This window comes from Eptesicus fuscus, chromosome 7 (assembly GCF_027574615.1).
Source record: "Eptesicus fuscus isolate TK198812 chromosome 7, DD_ASM_mEF_20220401, whole genome shotgun sequence".
In the NCBI taxonomy this organism is placed as follows: Eukaryota; Metazoa; Chordata; class Mammalia; order Chiroptera; family Vespertilionidae; genus Eptesicus; species Eptesicus fuscus.
Genome location: NC_072479.1, coordinates 3617111 through 3636319, shown reverse-complemented (window position 1 = coordinate 3636319; position 19209 = coordinate 3617111). Strand labels below are relative to the sequence as shown.

At 39.1% G+C, this 19209-nt stretch overlaps 2 protein-coding genes across 4 annotated transcripts in view; one reads left to right on the top strand and one right to left on the bottom strand.

Moving 5' to 3' along the window:
- MICU2 (mitochondrial calcium uptake 2) overlaps positions 1-19209 on the bottom strand; it is a 117176-nt gene that overhangs the window by 72902 nt on the left and 25065 nt on the right. For 2 of the 3 annotated variants that reach the window (XM_054718674.1, XM_054718675.1), the window contains exon 2: positions 11350-11494. In XM_054718674.1, coding sequence (XP_054574649.1) covers positions 11350-11494 — 145 coding nt within the window. The remainder of the gene's footprint in view (positions 1-11349; positions 11495-19209) is intronic. The other variant, XM_054718676.1, reaches the window with a different exon arrangement.
- The window catches only part of FGF9 (fibroblast growth factor 9), a 250548-nt gene continuing 246046 nt past the window's right edge, over positions 14708-19209 (top strand). The window contains exon 1 of the mRNA XM_054718680.1: positions 14708-14743. The gene's annotated coding sequence lies outside the window, so the exon portion shown is untranslated. The remainder of the gene's footprint in view (positions 14744-19209) is intronic.

Sequence of the window (19209 nt, the reverse complement as noted above, 5' to 3'; positions counted from 1 at the left end):
CATCCGAATTTTTGGGGTGCCAGAAGAAGAGAGAGAGCAAGATACTGAAAACCTATTTGAAGAAATAATGACAGAAAACTTCCCCCACCTGGTGAAAGAAATAGACTTACAAGTCCAGGAAGCGCACAAAACCCCAAACAATAGGAATCCAAAGAGGACCACACCAAGACACATAATTAAAATGCCAAGGGCAAAAGACAAAGAGAGAATCTTGAAAGCAGCAAGAGAAAAACAGTTAGTTACCTACAAGGGAGTACTCATACGACTGTCAGCTGATTTCTCAACAGAAACTATGCAGGCTAGACGGGAGTGGCAAGAAATACTCAAAGTGATGAACAGCAAGAACCTACAACCAAGATTACTCTACCCAGCAAAGTTATCATTCAGAACTGAAGGTCCGACGAAGAGCTACACAGACAAGAAAAAGCTCAAGGAGTTCATCACCACCAAACCAGGATTACAGGAAATGCTGAAGGGTATTCTTTAAGAAGAGGAAGAAGAAAAAAAAAGGTAAAGGTAAAAATTATGAACAACAAAAGACATCAAATACATACCTACCAACAAGTGAATCTAAAAATCAAGTGAATAAAAAATTCTGAAGAACAGAATGGACTGGTGAATATAATAGAATCAGGGACATGGAAAGGGAGGTGACAGACAATTCTCAGGGAGAAGGGGGTCTGAGGGGTGCAGTAAGAGATTGGACAAAAATCTTACACCTATGGATGAAGACAGTGGCGGAGGGGGGGGAGTAAAGGTATGGGGTGGGGTGGGAAATCAGCTGGAGTGGAGCTATATAAGGGTATGGGGGGGGGAGAGGAACACCTGTAATAATCTGAACAATAAAGATTTATTACAAAAAAAAGTATTAACTAAATTTTTTTTTTGGTAGTTCATGTCATGGTAAAATTGCTTGACATACAATGAACCTAAAGCAGTCATATTTTTGTGCAAAAAATTAAAATTTAAAGTTATCAAGGCTGGATTATAAAATTTTTTTAAAAGCCTCCTAATAATTAAATTAAAAAAGGGGAATAGTGGAGTAATATTATGTAAGGAAAAATATCCTGAAAGTAAATTACGTCTAGAAATTTTTTACTTTGAAAACTAATTTTCATTTGTAAAGCTAACAGCAAGACACCCATGAAAAACACACATGGTGTCAAAATAGGTCAAAGAAAAAATTGGGCAAGGACAGAAAGGATTCCAAGTCAAATTTTCAGAAAAGATTCTTTTATTAACCTTTGGTCGAGAATATGTTTGTGTATTTTCAGAACACAACACCAAGACCATGTGAATTAAAAGCAGTCCAGAAATAGAAGACGCTGACGATGCTTTGCCATGCTAACAGTCAGCAGCTGTACGTCGCTGCAGATTGTCCAGGATCAAGCCAGAGAGGATCGGACCTGCATTGCTACCATTTGTCCACCATCCAGAAATTATTGAACTGTTGGACATTGAAACCAGGACTCAGAATCGTTGGACATTGAAATTGGGACTCAAACATTTATTGTTTTTTTTTAAAAAAATATATTTTATTGATTTTTCACAGAGAGGAAGGGAGAGGGACAGAGAGCCAGAAACATCGATGAGAGAGAAACATCGACCAGCCACCTCCTGCACACCCCCCACCGGGGATGTGCCCACAACCAAGGTACATGCCCCTGAATGGAACCGAACCCGGGACCCCCCAGTCCGCAGACTGATGCTCTATACACTGAGCCAAACCAGCTTTGGCACATTTATTGTTCTTATATATTTATTTCTAGTCTGCAGATATAAGATTTTTTAAAGGAAAGAAACGGGAGAGATGCCGGAAGCCAATCATTGTTTTAATAATAGAGAGCTGAGGACAGGGAATTCGGAGGGCTGGTCATCCTTAATTGTTCTAAAGGGTCAGAGCTAATTATTAGATATTGGTAGTTGAAGAAGCCCCCACCTGTTAGTCCTAAATTCACTGATTGGGTTTTATTGGAGTTTCCTGCCTCGGGGATAAGGGTGTATCCTGTAATTTTAATCTTAATAAAAGGGATGGAAAACCCAGAGCAAGGAGTAGTCCTCCCACTAGAGTTGGACTACCGCCTGGCCCCCATTTCCCAAATTAAATATTTTCTAAGTCTCTTTTAATTTGTGTGCGGCCTTCTCCAGAACTCAAACCCTGAATCGGAACCCTGAATCACGCAGGACCTGAAAGGGGCTTCCACAGCAGCCAAAATTCAGAGACAAAGAAATATGTTTCAGATGAAAAAACAGAAGAAATCTCCAGATAAAGAACTAAATAAAATGGAAGCAAGCAAACTACTAGGTACAGAGTTAAAAAAAATTGTTATAAAATTGCTCAAGATACTTAAGGAGAGCTTCAAGGGACTTAGTGAGAATTTCAAGGATCTTAGTGAGAACATCAAAGACATGAAAAAGGACCAGTAATAAATGAAGCACACACCAACTGAAATGAACAATAATTTATAGGGAATCAACTGTAGAATAGAGGACACCAAGATTCAGATCAGTGATTTGGAATATGAGGAAGCAAAAAACACCCATCCAGAAGAGCAAAAAGAAAAAAGAATCCAAAAATATGAAGATAGTATAAGGAGCCTCTGGGACAACTTCAAGCATACCAACACGCACATCATTGACAACCTATTTGAAGAAATAGTGACAGAAAATGTCCCTACCTGGTGAAAGAAATAGACTTACAAGTCCAGGAAGCATAGAGTCCCAAACAAGAGGAACTCAAAGAGGCCCACAGCAAGACACATCATAATTAAAATGCCAAAGGTTAAAGACAAAGAGAGAATCTTAAAAACAGCAAGAGAAAAGCAGTTACCTACAAGGAAGTGCTCAGAGGACTGTTAGGTGATTTCTCAACAGAAACTTTATAGGCCAGAAGGGAGTGGCAATAAGTATTCAAAGTGATGAAAAGCAAGGACCAACAACCAAGATTACTCTATCCAGCAAAGCTATCATTTAGAATGGAAGGTCAGATAAAAAGCTTCACAGACAAAAAAGCGAAAGGATTTCATCACCACCAAACCAGTATTACATGAAATGTTAAAGATCTTCCTTAAGAAGAAGGAAAAAAGAAAGCTAAAAAATATGAACAATAAACTGGCAATAAATTCATATTTATCAACAGTTGAATCTAAAAATCCAAATAAACAAACAAGAAATCTAATGAACAAAGTAAGCTGATAAATAAAATAGAACTAGAGGCATGGAAACATGGAACAGACTGACAAATCTCAGAGCTAAGAGGGTTGAAAAGGGGGCGGGAAGAGATTAACCAAAGAACTTATATGCTTATATTCATTACCTAAGGACACAAATAACAGGGTGGTGAAGGCCTGGAGTGGGGTGGGAACTGGGTGGAGGGGGGCAATGTGGAGAAAAAAGGGGGATATCTGTAATACTCTCAACAATAAAGATTTTTTTTAAAAGGAGAAAATATATGCATTTATACAATCTTTTAAGGTTATAGAATTACCTTTATCTATGTTTGTTTGTGTGGATTCAAATTATTGTCTGGAGTCATATGTTTTCCCTGAAAAGTTTCCTTTTGTAAGTCTTATAAGTCAGATCTACTAGCAACAAATTCTTAGTTTTCATCTGGGAAAGTCTTTTTTTCACCTTCAATTTTGAAAGATAGATTTGCTGAATATAGAATTCTTGGTTAACCATCTTTCTCTTTGAGCAATTTAATTATGTTATTCCATTGCCTTCCTGCCTCCACTGTTTCTGCAGAGTCAGCCATTATCTTATATGGATTCTTAGTAAGTGGCAAGTTATTTATTTTTTGGCTGCTTTCAAGATTTCTCCTTTCCTCGACTTTCAGTGGTTTTATTAGGATGTGTCTGTTAATGGATCTCTTTATGTTTATCCTACTTGGAGTTTGTTGACCTTTCTCAGTATATAGATTAGTGTTTTTCTATACATTTTGGAAGTTTTCAGCTATTATTTATTAAAAAATTTTTTTTTTCTGCTTCCTTCTCTCTCTCCTCTCCTTATGGTACTCCCAATAAGCATATGTTGGTATACTTAATGGTGTCCCACATGTTTCTGAGACTTCATTTTCTTACTGATTTCAGAGAGGAAGAGAGAGGGAGAGAGAAAGAGAAACATCAATGATGAGAGAGAATCATTCATAGGCTGCCTCCTGCAAGCCCCACACTGGGGATCAAGCCCGGAACCCAGGCATGTGCCTTGACTGGGAATCGAACTGTGACCTCCTGGTTCAGAGGTCGATGCTTAACCATTGTACCATGCTGGCCGTGTGGAAACTGGACATTTTAGATAATATATAGTAGCAATTCTGGGTACTACCACCGCCCTCAACATAGGGCTTGCTATTTGCTTTTCTGTTTGTTTAATGCCGGTCTGGAGTGCTTTAGTTGGTTCCTCTTATGTTGCTTCTTAGGGAAGCACCGCTTTGGGAATGCCCAGTCACTGGAATGGCCCTAGTTTGGTAGCTTTCTCAGTCTCTTTTCTTGGTTGCATGAAGGTATTAAGCTCCACTAATTGCCAGTTGACTGCTTGTTGTTTTCAAGAGTGCCCTGGGACATAAATTGCTCTAGATGATAATAGACCTCCACGCACCTTGCCCTATCCAGTTTCTGTTCCATATATAGCTTCTTCCAGAGCAGCACTTCTAGCATACTTCAAAAAGTGACAGAAGCCAAGAAATTTTCATAGAACATTCCAAAGCCCAGAGGATGGGGCCACATCTACTCTATGCAAAGTAAAAAGGACTAACTTAGATAATAAAATGAACAATTTCTGATATTATTTGAAGTAACTGATAGTTGGCAGTTTATGAACTAAAATTATGTAATTATAGCTTTTGAATTTTTGTTTATTCTATTTTTTGTTTTTTTTAAACTGATGGCATCATAACTCCATTATATGACCCTCTTAATTGCTCTAAGTTTCATTTTTTTTGCCCAATTTAAAACATTAATACCAATGAAAATTAACATGCTGGATAAAATTATTTTATTAAGAATTCATCTAGTGATATTGGAGGAGAAAAGATGGTAACCGGCAGGAAGGTAGGGAGAGAGAGAGTGTGAGTGAGGAACCCACTGAGGAGAGTGTAGACGTGTGTGTGTGTGTGTGTGTGTGTGTATGAGCTAGGGTCAGCTAGATTCTGCAGGTCTTCCAAGGGGCTGCCTAACCGGGCAGTCCTAGATGGTGGAGCCCTGCGCACAAAGCGGACACTTCTCAGCGGCTGGTGCGGACGTGGAGATCATGCCATCTTGAGAAACAGAGCTGCCTGAGACTCGGATCCTGGCTTCTGACACAAACCAGGACCCTGTAGCCACTGGGGACAGAGAACAGCTATCACAGCTTCAGACCAACAAACAACAAGAATCCAGACTTCCCGGCAGATTTCCGTGAGTCAAAGAGCCTATCCCCCTCCCTGCAGGCGCGCGGATAGCGCCATAGTAACCGATAGACCCGCCCCTTGCCCAAGCTGCAGAGCGCCCTCAGCCTCGCGATGGCGCCAAAGTAACTGATAGACCCGCCCCTCGCCTAAGCTGCAGAGCTTTGCGCAGGGACGCGCTCCCCCTTAGGGAATTTGGCACGCGGGACAGAAGCAGCTCCCATTCGGGGAAATCTGACAGTGCGCACAGAGGGCTCCCCTTCGGGGAATTTGGGGGAATTTGGCTTGCGGGTCACAGATCCCCTTCGAGGAATCTTAGAGCGCGCACAGAGGGGCTTCCCTTTGGGGAATTTGGCGTGCAGGACGGACTCCGCCCCCCTTTGGGGAATCTGGGAGAGTGCACGGAGGCAGCTCACCTTCAGGAATTTAAGAGTGTGCGAAGCCCTAGCCGGTTTGGCTCAGTAGAGAGAGCACACACAGGACGCAGCTCCACTTCAGGGAATTTGGCACGCCGGACACAGCTGCCTGGGATCCCTGACTCACAGCGCATTCACACTAAGAGCTAGTGACCCCAATTGTTGGTGCATGCACACACAGGGACCCTAATTCTCAACGAGAAACCGCACAAGGCAATAGAGACTCTGAAACTCGATTCTTGGTGCAGACACAGGGAAACTCTTGACTCCTGGAACATGCTAAGGATCTCATTTTCGGCACATACCAACAGTTTGGTGCAGACAGGGCCCCTGATTCTAAGTGTGCACACGAGACCACACGGAACACTGAGGACACTGACCCTGGGCAAGTCTGGTTCCCATCAACCAACGGCAGCCACACATCCTAGTGTCAGAGCACTTCAGTGAAACTCGGGTGGAGTGAAGTTCCCACAGCACATGGCCCAGGTCAACGCAAACGGAAGCTTGAGCTTTCTGGTGATAGCCAGAATGGGGAAACAAAATAACTCACAGAGGAAAGAAAATGTGGAGTCGCCAAGAAAGGAAATCAGTGAAACTGAAGCTTGCAACATGACCGAAAAGGAGTTTAGAGTAATGGTCGTGGAATTTATACATCGGATGGATGAGAAAATAAACAACTTATGCAAGAATCAGGAAGAAATGAAAAGTGATATAGCTACAATCAAAAACACCATGGAAAGTTTCAACAGTAGACTACAAGAAGCAGAGGACCGAATTAGTGAGTTAGAAGATCAGGTACAGAAACAAGCTCAATCTGAACAGCAATTGAAGAAAAAAATTAAAAAGCAGGAGGAAAGCCTAAGGGAGCTTCGGGACAACATGAAACGAAGTAACATGCGTATAATAGGGCTGCCAGAAGGACAAGAAGAGCAGCAGGGATTAGAAAATCTATTTGAAGAAATAATGACAGAAAACTTCCCGGATATGGGAAAGATAAAAGTTACGCAAGTACAGAGAGTCCCAAGCAGGATCAACCCCAAAAGACCCACACCAAGACATGTCATAATTTCAATGGCAAATATAAATGATAAAGAGAGAATCTTAAAGGCGGCAAGAGGGAGACAGAGCGTTACCTACAAAGGAACACCCATCAGATTGTCAAATGATTACTCAACAGAAACACAACAAGCTAGAAGTGAATGGAAGGAGGTATACAAAGTGTTGCAAAGCAAAGGACTGAATCCAAGAATACTATATCCAGCAAGGCTATCAATCAAAATTGAGGGGGAAATCAGGAGCTTTGCAGACAAAAAAAGGCTCAAGGAGTTTATCACCACGAAACCAGCAATGCAAGAAATGCTAAAGGGAATACTGTAAAAAGAAGAAATAAACAGGTAAGAAGGAATACAGACACAAAAATAGATATGACTACAAACAAATACCTTTCAGTAATAACTTTAAATATAAACGGACTAAATGCTCCAATCAAAAGACATCGAGTGGCTGAATGGATAAAAAAACATGACCCCTATATATGCTGTCTACAAGAGACCCACCTCAGAACAAGAGACTCACACAGATTGAAAGTGAAGGGATGGCAAAATATCTTTCAGGCAAATGGAAATGAAAAAAAAGCTAGGGTAGCAATACTTATATCTGACAAAATAGACCTCAAAGTAAATGCCATAACAAGAGATAAGGAAGGCCACTTCATAATACTAAAGGGAGAAATCCAACAAGAAGAAATAATTCTGGTAAACATATACGCACCCAATATAGGAGCACCCATATGCTGGGTCACAGGCAAAGTCTCTTCAAATTCAAGAAGACAGAAATTATATCAAGCATCTTCTCAGATCACAGTGGCATAAAACTGGAAATCAACTACAATAAATACAATCCAAAGAAATCAAACACATGGAGACTAAACAGCATGCTATTAAACAAGGACTGGGTCACCAGAGAGATCAAGGAAGAAATAAAAAACATCATGGCAACAAATGACAATGAAAACACAACAATCCAAAATCTATGGGACATAGTGAAAGCAGTCTTGAGAGGGAAGTTCATAGCTCTACAAGACTATTGCAAAAAACAAGAAACAACGGTAATAAATTACCTAACCCTACAACTCAAAGAGCTAGAAAAAGAGCAGCAAGAAAAGCCCAGTGTAACCAGAAGGAAGGAAATAACAAAGATCAGAGCAGAGATAAATGACATAGAGATCAAAGAAACAATACAAAAGATCAACAAAACCAAGAGCTGGTTCTTTGAAAGGATAAACAAGATTGATGGACCTCTAGCCAGGCCCACCAAGAAGCAAAGAGAGAGGACCCAAATAAACAAAATCAGAAATGAAAGAGGTGAAATAACAACAGACCCCGCTGAGATACAAAGGATTGTTACAAAATACTACAAACAACTCTATTCCAACAAACTGGACAACCTGGAGGAAATGGACATATTCCTAGAAAAATATAACCTTCCAAAAATCAATCAGGAAGAATCTGAACAGCTCAATAGGCCAGTAACTATGGACGAAATTGAAGCAGTCATCAAAAAGCTTCCGGCAAACAAAAGCCCAGGGCCAGATGGCTTCACAGGGGAGTTTTACCAAACATTCAAGGAACAACTAAAACCTATCCTCCTCAGACTATTCCAAAAAATTCAAGAGGAAGGAACACTTCCAAGCTCCTTCTATGAAGCCAGCATCGCCCTAATACCAAAACCAGATAAAGACAACACAAGGAAAGAGAATTATAGACCAATATCCCTCATGAACATAGATGCCAAAATCCTCAACAAAATTCTGGCAAATCGGCTCCAGCAGTACATCAGAAAGATCACACACCATGACCAAGTAGGATTTATCCCAGGAATGCAAGGATGGTACAATATCCGCAAATCAATAAACGTGATACATCACATAAACAAATTGAGAGATAAAAATCACATAGTCATATAAATTGATGCAGAAAAAGCATTTGACAAAATCCAACACCCTTTCTTGATAAAAACTCTCAACAAGGTGGGAATAGAAGGCTCAATATTACCTCAACATAATAAAAGCGATATATGATAAACCCACAGCAAACATCATACTCAATGGACAAAAACTAAAAACATTTCCCCTAAGAACAGGAACAAGACAGGGATGCCCACTCTCACCACTCCTGTTTGACATAGTACTGGAAGTATTAGCCATTGCAATTAGACAAGAAGAAGAAATAAAAGGCATCCAAATTGGAAAAGAACAAGTAAAGCTGTCTTTATTTGCAGACGACATGATATTGTACATAAAAAATCCGAAAGACTATGTCAAAAAACTAATAGACTTAATAAATGAATTCGGCAATGTAGCAGGATACAAAATTAACGCCAAGAAATCTATGACCTTTCTATACACCAATAGTGAACTTACAGACAGAAAGACTAAAAAGGCAATCCCATTTACCATCGCACCAAAAAAATTAAGATACCTAGGAATAAACTTAACTAAGGAGGTAAAAGACCTATAAAAGGAAAACTACAGGACACTGAAAAAAGAGATAGAGGAAGACGTAAACAGATGGAAGAACATACCATGTTCATGGATTGGTAGAATCAACATCCTTAAAATATCCATACTACCCAAAGCAATCTATAGGTTCAATGCACTCCCCATTAAAATACCAACGGCATATTTCACAGACCTTGAAAGAACTCTCCAAAAATTCATCTGGAATAAAAAAAGATCCCGAATAGCCACAGCAATCCTGAGAAAGAAGAATAAAGTTGGAGGGATCTCAATACCAGATTTCAAGCTGTATTACAAAGCCACTATTCTCAAAACAGTCTGGTACTGGCACAAGAACAGACATATAGATCAATGGAACAGAATAGAGAATCCAGATATTGACCCAAACCACGATGCTCAATTAATATTTGACAAAGGAGGCATGAACATACAATGGAATCAAGACAGTCTCTTCAATAAATGGTGTTGGGAAAATTGGACAGATACATGCAGAAAAATGAAGCTAGATCACCAACTTAAGCCATACACAAAAATAAACTCAAAATGGATACAGGACTTAAACATAAGACGGGAAACTATAAAAATACTAGAGGAATCCACAGGCAGCAAAATCTCAGACATATGCCAAAAGAACTTCTTCACCGATACTGCCCCTAGGGCAATGGAAGCTAAAGAGAAAATAAACAAATGGGACTACATCAAAATAAAAAGCTTTTTTACAGCAAAAGAAACCATCAACAAAACAACAAGAAGGCCCACTGCATGGGAGAACATATTTGCAAATGGCATCACTGATAAAGGTTTAATCTCCAATATCTACAGGCAGTTTATACAACTTAATAAAAGGAAGATAAATGGTCCAATAAAAAAATGGGCAACAGACCTAAATAGAATCTTTTCAAAAGAAGACAGAAGGAAGGCCAAGAGACACATGAAAACATGCTCAAAGTCACTAATCATCTGAAAGATGCAAATCAAAACAACAATGCGGTACCATCTCACACCTGTCAGAATGGCTATCATCAACAAATCAACAAACGACAAGTGTTAGCGAGGATGCGGAGAAAAAGGAACCCTCGTGCACTGCTGGTGGGAATGCAGACTGGTGCAGCCACTGTGGAAAACAGTATGGAGTTTCCTCAAAAAACTGAAAATGGAACTCCCAATTTGACCCAGTAATCCCACTCCTAGGAATATATCCTAAGAAACTGGGAACACCAATAAGAAAGGATATATGCACCCCTATGTTCATAGCAGCACAATTTACAATAGCTAAGATCTGGAAACAGCCTAGGTGCCCATCAGCAGATGACTGGATCAGAAAACTGTGGTACATCTACACAATGGAATACTATGCTGCCATAAAAAAGAAGGAATTCTTACCATTTGCAGCAACCTGGATGGAATTGGAGAACATTATGCTGAGTGAAATAAGCCAGTCAATGAAAGAAAAATACCACATGATCTCACTCATTTATGGGTAATAAAGAACATTATAAACTTGAACAAAAAGATAGATACAGAGGCAGTAAAGCATCAATCAGTCTGTCAAATTACAGCGGGAAGGTTAGGGAGAGGTGGGGAAGATAAGAGATCAACCAAAGGACTTGTATGCATGCATATAAACATAACCAATGGACGCAAAACTCTGGGGGGTGAGGGCATATATGGGAGTGGGGTGGGGGCGGGCAATGGTAAGATATGTACACATATAATACCTTAATAAAAAAAATTGGGAAAAAAAAAGAATTCATCTAGTGACATTAAAAAATCTTAACTATTTTTCCTCTTTCTCTTTATAAAAACCCATATACAAAAAAAATTTCTTAGATAAATACATATGTTTACAAGTTTAACTACTGTGTCACAAAGATTGAAACAGCTAAACAATAAGTAAATGCATTTTGCCCAAAGATTGACGACAATTAAAATGAAGAAAACCTATCAACAATTTGAAAAACAGAGGTTTTTCAGCCCCAATAGTTGTTTTTCTAAACTAAAAAAATAAAATAAAATTTATAAAAGCAACTCACGTTCCATGTGCTCAAACATTACTGAAAAGAGGAAGTCTCGTGGTGTCATGTAATATTCTCCTTCGTGTTCCAGTGAAGAAAACTGCATGAAGCGCTGTTTACGAAGAGACAACTTCTTCATCATCTTTCCACAGTCACCATCTTTCTAAAATAAAAAAAGGCAGTGTAAGACTTCTTTCAGTATTATTTCCCAACTTAACTCCTTCTAGAATAATCTTGTAATTAATGAATAAATGTGTAAAATAATACAAGAGCGTGAGAAGTGCCAAGAAGAAATGCAAATCAGGGTAAGAAACTGATAAGGAGTACTGTTTTAGACAGGGTTGTCAGAGAAGGCCTTTTTAAAGAGATGACAGTAAGGAGACTAAATGAGGTACAGCTACTGAGATATGGGGCCCTCAGAAAGAAAAGCATACTAAGCAAGAGGTAAAGCATACTAAGCAAGAGGAAAAAACTTGGTGTGCTCAAGGAACAGTGTGGCAGAAGATAAGATCAGATAGGTAGGCAACAGATAATATAAAGTTGTGCTTCCATAAAGATAAAATATGGTATATCTGGTAAATAATTCTGTTTTGAGAAATATATTTACATTGTGGGTAGGAAGTGCTAAAAGAACAAGAATGGGTCAAATATTGTTAGTGTAGGAGTCTGTAGTCCTTGCAAAGGAACCTAGATCTTGACCCAAATGCTGATAGAGACAATACTGAAATATTTATTGCTAACCTTTCATTGAGCACTTACTATGTGCAATGCACTATACTAATTAAGTACTTTACACAGATTATTTAATTAATCATCCCAATAACTGGACAATAGATACTACGTTAGATACAAAAGCTATAAAGTAAATGGCAGAGTCAGGATAAAAGACCAAGTATCAGCCTGGCCGACATGGCTCAGTGGTTGAGCATTGACCCATGAACCAAGAGGTCGCTGGTTTGATTTCTGGTCAGGGCACATACCTAAGTTGCAGGTTCAATTCCCAGTTGGGGTGTTTATGGAAAGGCAACCAATTGATGTCTTCTCTCTCAAAACAAAAATCAATGAGCATGTCCTCAGGTGAGGAATAAAAAAAAAAAGAATGTATTATCTGTGAAATCCAACATCATACTCTCACTCTAGATAGCTTTTCTTACTACGGTGCTGCCTTACCTTGGACAACATCCTTCCTTGGACACACCATTCCCCTTTTACACTCACTACTGATAGCTTATTCAACCTGACACACAAGTGATGGTCAATGAATGCTGATTACAAAGGAAACGTGGAAACATAAATTTCAGTTGCTCAAACCTCTCAAGATGCAAAGTTCCTTTTTGGCTATTCTCAATTCTTTCTCATGATTTGATAATGACTTCTTTGAGCAGCTAGATTTATACCTCTCTTGTGTTTCGTGTAGTACCTAACAGAATACTGACATATATGGAACACTCAGTAATACTATAATGACCTGTACCCCTAGAACTTATATATTCATGTCTTTCCTTTTCTTTCCCCTTAAATTACTAATAAAAATCACTTGAGGGGCATGTTTTAATTATACGAGTCTATACTCATACAAGTAATCAGAAAACTAAATTTTATTAATACTTCCTAAACATTTTATTCATGAGGCAGATACATCATATATAAAGTATCTATACGAAAACAGCAATAAACAAGACAAACATTAATTCCTACTAGAATGTCCTAAGTGCTTTGTTAGTTAAGTTTACAGAAAGTATCTGATGGGATAGGGAAGCAGGATGGGTAAGAGTCTTCTCAGTAAATATCATAGCACTGGCAAAGTCCTAGAGAGAGAGAGCATGATATTTTATTTTTAAAAAATGTTTGATTGATTTTTAGAGAGAGAGGAAGGGAGAGGGATAGAGAGATATAAACATCAATGAGAGAGGAACATCAATTGGCTGCCTCCTGCACACCCAGCAACCTCAGTTCCTGGGTCGACACTCAACAGCTAGACTACAGAAGCCAGGCAAGCATGGTATTTTAGAAGAACTAGAAGAAGTTGAACATGGGCATAAACATTATTAGCTTAGAGAAATTTATATTTATTATACAAATGTTTATAGTCTGTTAAGAGATTAACAAAAGTAAGTAATCTATACAGAAATGCAGTATATTTCCAAATCCTTAAACAAATGTTGGCTTTTATACTTCCTAATATCTAAGCTGTTCATGACTGGTTAAAAAAAAATGCCTTTACCGCCCTAGCCAATTTGGATCAGTGGCTAGAGTTTTTACACATCAAATAAAATTGGACCACAGGATACAAATCTTTTCTTCCTTCCAATATTGTTATATTTTTATAAAAACTTAAGTTCCATTACAGGAAAAGTATCAATTACAGGAAAAGCACGCATACAAATATTAATTCAGCATGCTAACACAGGTTTGGGTATTTCAGGATGTAAGGAGAAACATGACTATTATCTCCCAGGGCTAAATCAATTCCTTTCAAAAATAAAAAGCATCATAAGGCAAACCATAATTTTGAGCAATTTATTTAGGGTATAAATTTCATTATAAGTGTTGATATTCATATCTAAAACCCTTGAAAGGACCAAGGGTTGTTTCAAGGCTACTGAAAGAATATCAGCACTGGAGAAAGTTGGACTCTCCAAGCATAAGATCTGCTGCATAAATCAAGTTTTCTTTTCTTTTTCACCCCCTTTGGATTTTGGGTTTTTACTCTCAATCTATATAATCCATTTTAAAGTAAAATCTGGGAAGTTCTTTTCTCTATGTTAGTTCCTCTCCTCCCCCCAAAGTATAATGTACCTTCCTGAGAGTTAACTCTTAAAATTACAGGGTCATAAAAAACCCTACAAACTGATGTGAAGGCAGCAGGAAAACGTTCTCAAACCTCCCTCTCTTAAAAACAACAACAAAAATGTCCCCCTCACAAACCAACAACAACAAAAACGTCCCTCTCACAAACCAACAAAACACAAAACCAAAAAACACACACATCCATGATGATGCAAGCTCCTAACCTCCTACTTTATTCTAAGAAGGACCTTCTGAGTACAGATAACTTGGACCAAACTAAGAGAACAATAGGATTGAAAACCAGTTTCTTCTGCTGTGTACTGGAATGAGAGGATAAAATTCTGAACCACCTCATTGTTCAGAACTCTAAGGAGCATTGTTCACACTTGGTCACCACACAACTGTCTAGCAAATAGCAGTCTAGTGCCCTGAGGAGGGGGTATCTTTTCCATATGTGCTGGAGTAATGCTATCATTGATAGCTCCCGATCTGCAGGGACAGTGCGGACAGAAAAATTACAGATTGTGCCAACTGGAAGCTCCCATCACACGCTGTATTCACTACAGGCTCAATATCTGCCATTTTCCCCATCTGTGTTCTCTCAAAGGTGGAACCAGCATTGGTAAGTTATGGCTTGGTTGGGCAGAGAAATACTGTAATTACAAAGTATGACAGAGGAGTTTGCATGGCTGATCTAGCTACCGACTATGACACGGTGAAACGAGGATTAGCACAATTTTAAAACATAAAGAGGCCATCAACACTGCCGATGTTGCTAAGGGTGTGAAAATGCTCACAGAACAACAATCACAGGCAATTGACTAAGGCTAAAACACTGCATCATTTGGGGGTCTGGAATGGATTAATTCAATTTCATTATTTCTAATGGGAAAAAAATGATTCCGTTTTCAAACAAATCGCTCAACATTGGAGCTGCCCCCTGGTGTTGAGTGTGCTCCCACAATGGGATGCAGCTCAGCTGACCTACGGGCGCCAGACTACCGAAGCTGTGGTGGCCAGGATAAGAGGGAGCAGCGCCTGGCTGGGGCTCAGGCTCCTTCCCCGCCGCCTGCCGCTTCCCACACTACTACATCCACCAAGAGGTCCCGGATTGTGAGAGGGCACAGGCCAGGCTGAGGGACCCCATCAATGCATGAATCTGTGCACCAGGCCTCTAGTTAATAAAAATCACATTCTCAAACAGAAAACAAAACACAACATATAAAAGGTGATGGCCTTTATAATAGCAGAGCGATGATAAAGTGCAAGAGGACAGAACTATTTGACAAGAGAGTTGGCTGAGCTAAATAAGCAAAGGGGGGAAATACCATTATAAAACATTGAAAATCGTTAAGAAACAGTAAAGATTAGAGTGGACACTGCAGAAAAACTATGGACAATGTGCTAGAGAAAAAACACATAGAAGGCAGAAGAAATTCACCAGAAAAAGCAATGAAGAGAAAAGAATGTCGATTTTTTTCTATTCCAACTCCTCCCCTCCCCCAACTCTATCTAGATGGCCCCCACTCTACTCCCAACCTCATAAGAGTGGGCATTTCCCAAAGCACACTTTTTCCAAGTCACCCGCCTCAAATAAATAAATAAATAAATAAATAAATAAATAAATAAATAAAGAGAGAGAGAGAGAAAAGAATGTCCACATATGTGACCGATACCAAGGAGTCAACACAGGAATAATTTGCTGTGCTTCAGGAAGAGAAAGAGCAAATCAAACATCTATTTCAAAAACACAGAGGGAGGGCAGGGAGGGAGCTTGACTGAAATGCACAAAGATTTGTGTTTGCTACTCTATTTGCCACTGCCCTATGTGTACTCTAGGTTTGACTAATTCTAGACTTCAGGGGAGACTCATCAATTATAGTCTCTTTCAGAAAACCTAAACAAGGTTAGAATCATGATGCCCTACGAGCTGTTCTCTAAGAGTTAATACAAAAAATGACACAAGAAAGGATGAGACATGACTGATTTCTAAGATTATTCTCAAGACACGTACCACCCTTCTGCAGTATGTGATGGAAGTGGTGCAGGGACAGCACACACAAGCTATTCAGCAGGAAAGGCCGAAGAGGATTTTTTTGCCCTTCCTCACCCTAACTTGCTCCCTGCAGTTTAAGAGAACTATTCACGTGGAAGTGGACCAAACAATAGTCTACTTTTATCTGAATAATGAGATTCCACAAGACACTGTACAAAGCTACCCTGTGGGCCAACGTGTACTGTCACACATAAACAACAGATGGGCTGGCAAGAGGGAACAGCTGCCTGGGAACCAGCTCCTAAGAATGAATGGTAGGAATGTGGTTGTGGAGATCAAAGGCCTGTTTGGGGTCTGCTGGTAGCTGTTATCCTGAACCACCTGACACACCAAATGGGGGGGTCCTATAGGTGGAAAGTGATGGGAGTGCACAAATTCTTGTAACCACAACTATAACCTGCATCTATAGCTAAATACATGGAAAAGGAGGGGCAGGAGAATTGCTGGGACTGGAGTCTGTACTGAGCACCTGACAACAATCCACATGGCTCTGCTTATATGTAAAATGCTCCATGGATTTCCAGGATTACTTGTAATGCAGTAAAATATGTGACAAAGGAATTAAGGGCAATGAGTGATGTGAACTGGATAAAAGAGATCTTTGAAAGCTGATGACTTCTGTTAAAGCATTTCACTAGTTTATTGCCGTTAAAGCAACAGGTGCTGCAGCAGTCTGTCTCTCCTTTTTATCCATGACATGACAAACCGGAACAAGTTAGCTCTGTTCTTGGCTGAGCATTCTTTGGTTTCTACAATTTCTCGGGAAGGAAGTAGGGGAAAACGGCCTTTCTTAGCATTAGTAAAACCTTATTCATTTGGGGCCTTTAGTTTGGATTCTGTAATAATCTGGATAAAATGTAATTGCTTTGTTGTTTCTGAATTTTTTGTGGTATAACTGAAAGATTATCTTTTCTTAAAGAAAATTTTACAATTGAAAAATTTCAGTCATTTTACAGAACTTTTCCATTTTGTTCTGAATCAGGGAGACACTATTGTGAAATAAAATATTGTCAGACTACGTTAGAAATATTCACTGCATATATAAGCTATGCTCATGATAAATTCTACAGAAAGACAGCCAAGGACACAAAAGTCATCCCGAGAATGCAAGAAGCCCTGGGATCTGCCCTCTAGCTTCTGAAGATCTAGTCTCGTCTGGACTGCTTTCCAGAAACTGGAAGGGAGGTGGTGTGGCTCTTCTTACATGAGCATGGCCGAAATAGCATATGCTTATATTTACTGATTCTTAAAAATACCCTGGTATTCTGTCTGAGGAAGGGTGGCAACTATCAGAAGATGCTGATGAGTACAGCAATAGTATCTTCTCTTCTAGTAACTGACTTCTCTTTCCTGCGGAGGTCACTGAGCAGGACACTCATCTACCCTTCCTCCAAAATTACCTTTCAGGGGGTATATCATAACTACATAAATTTTTGTTTATGCTATAAACAGAAAGTTTAAATTAGGTTTCAAGTAATTAAAAGGAGATTAGAGCCTTAACTTAAAAATCTCAATACACTCCTAAAGTTTGATCAAAATCATTAATTGCAACCACAACTAAATCATATTTCTCTCAATAAATTACTGAATTACTTTTAGCTCATTTCCCTATGTAGAAGGAAAATACTATTTTGTGCACTCCTACAGCTATTCAACATTGGTCTATTGAATAAATATTATGAGTCTACTATGGCCAAGCACTGCACAGAAATAAAATGACAAATGGATAAATGCTCCCTTTCTAGTGGGGGAGGCATAACAAAAGGTGATCAGTGCTTGGCAGGAGTATGGAAGAAATACCCAGCATTCAGCAAATGTGTGTCCCATTATGATAAATTTCAAACTCTGAATATTTAAAATGATATTTATTGACCATAACATTCTGACTTATTTTTCAAAATGATTATAATTTTCAGGTTTTATAATTAAACTTAACTAGAACACTAGTAACAGTACGAGTTTATCTGGATTGTGGTCTTTTTTCTTTGGCAGATGAGAAGTGCAGCCAAGTAGCAACAAGGAACCTTTGTGATATAAGCTATGATCTGATTTCAGAAACCTCAGCCATGTAAAAAGGTCTCCTTGGAACTGAAAACTTCCAGTAAGCCTGGGAGAGTGATGCTATTAGAGGCCACTGAAAGGGTTAATACTTAGGAATTGTGCTCTACAGTATTACAGCGTGGCACAAAGATGGGATGGATTAAAGGACCCCCCTTTCCTTCCTCCCACCCCTTCATGGGAAACAGGTGCTGTCTGTAGCGTATTTTATAGTTGGGATTGCAGAAGGAAAGTGATTCATCCACATAGTATTTGGCACAGCCCCCAAGCCCCCATTCTCTGTGACCCACTCGGACTTCCATATCCCCAATCCACAGCAAAAGAATGTCCCCTCCCTACCCTTCCTCAGGTTACAGGACACTCACAGTAAGGAGGGGCTTCCAAAGCTTGTGGCTAAATACTGAGAGCTGTTTACTTCTCTAGCACAAGTCCTTTAAGCCCCGCCTCCTAATCCTACACAAAATGTGGTAAAATATTAGAATGATTTTTTATTTTTTAAAATTTTAAATTATATTTAAAAATTCTATTGTTACTATTATTTTTATGAATTGGTCTTTGTACAAAAGAAAGATGTACTGTACTGACATAAATGTCAGCCTGAGTTTTGTTGACTGTACACATGATGGCTTGTTCTTAGCTTCAATATTCATCTGGCTACCTTTGATGAGCTTCAATAAACTTTTATAACCTATCTTTCCAGAAGACAGATTAAATAGCCATTTACTGCTTCTTTAATTACTGTAATTAAAACACTTCACAAATCATGTAATACAGCTGGTTTCTTGTCCCTCTTATTGTTTGGCTAACTTATTTGTTAAGAATTTTAGTAATTACCTACTTTAGTTCTTCCAAAGTACCCATTTTGGGTTTGTTGTTCTCTTGGTGCTAACACCCAGATCCCTGACTAAACTTCATCAAAGGCCTAATGACTCTGAATTTCTCAAGAACAGAAAGTAACTTTTTTCTGTGTCCCT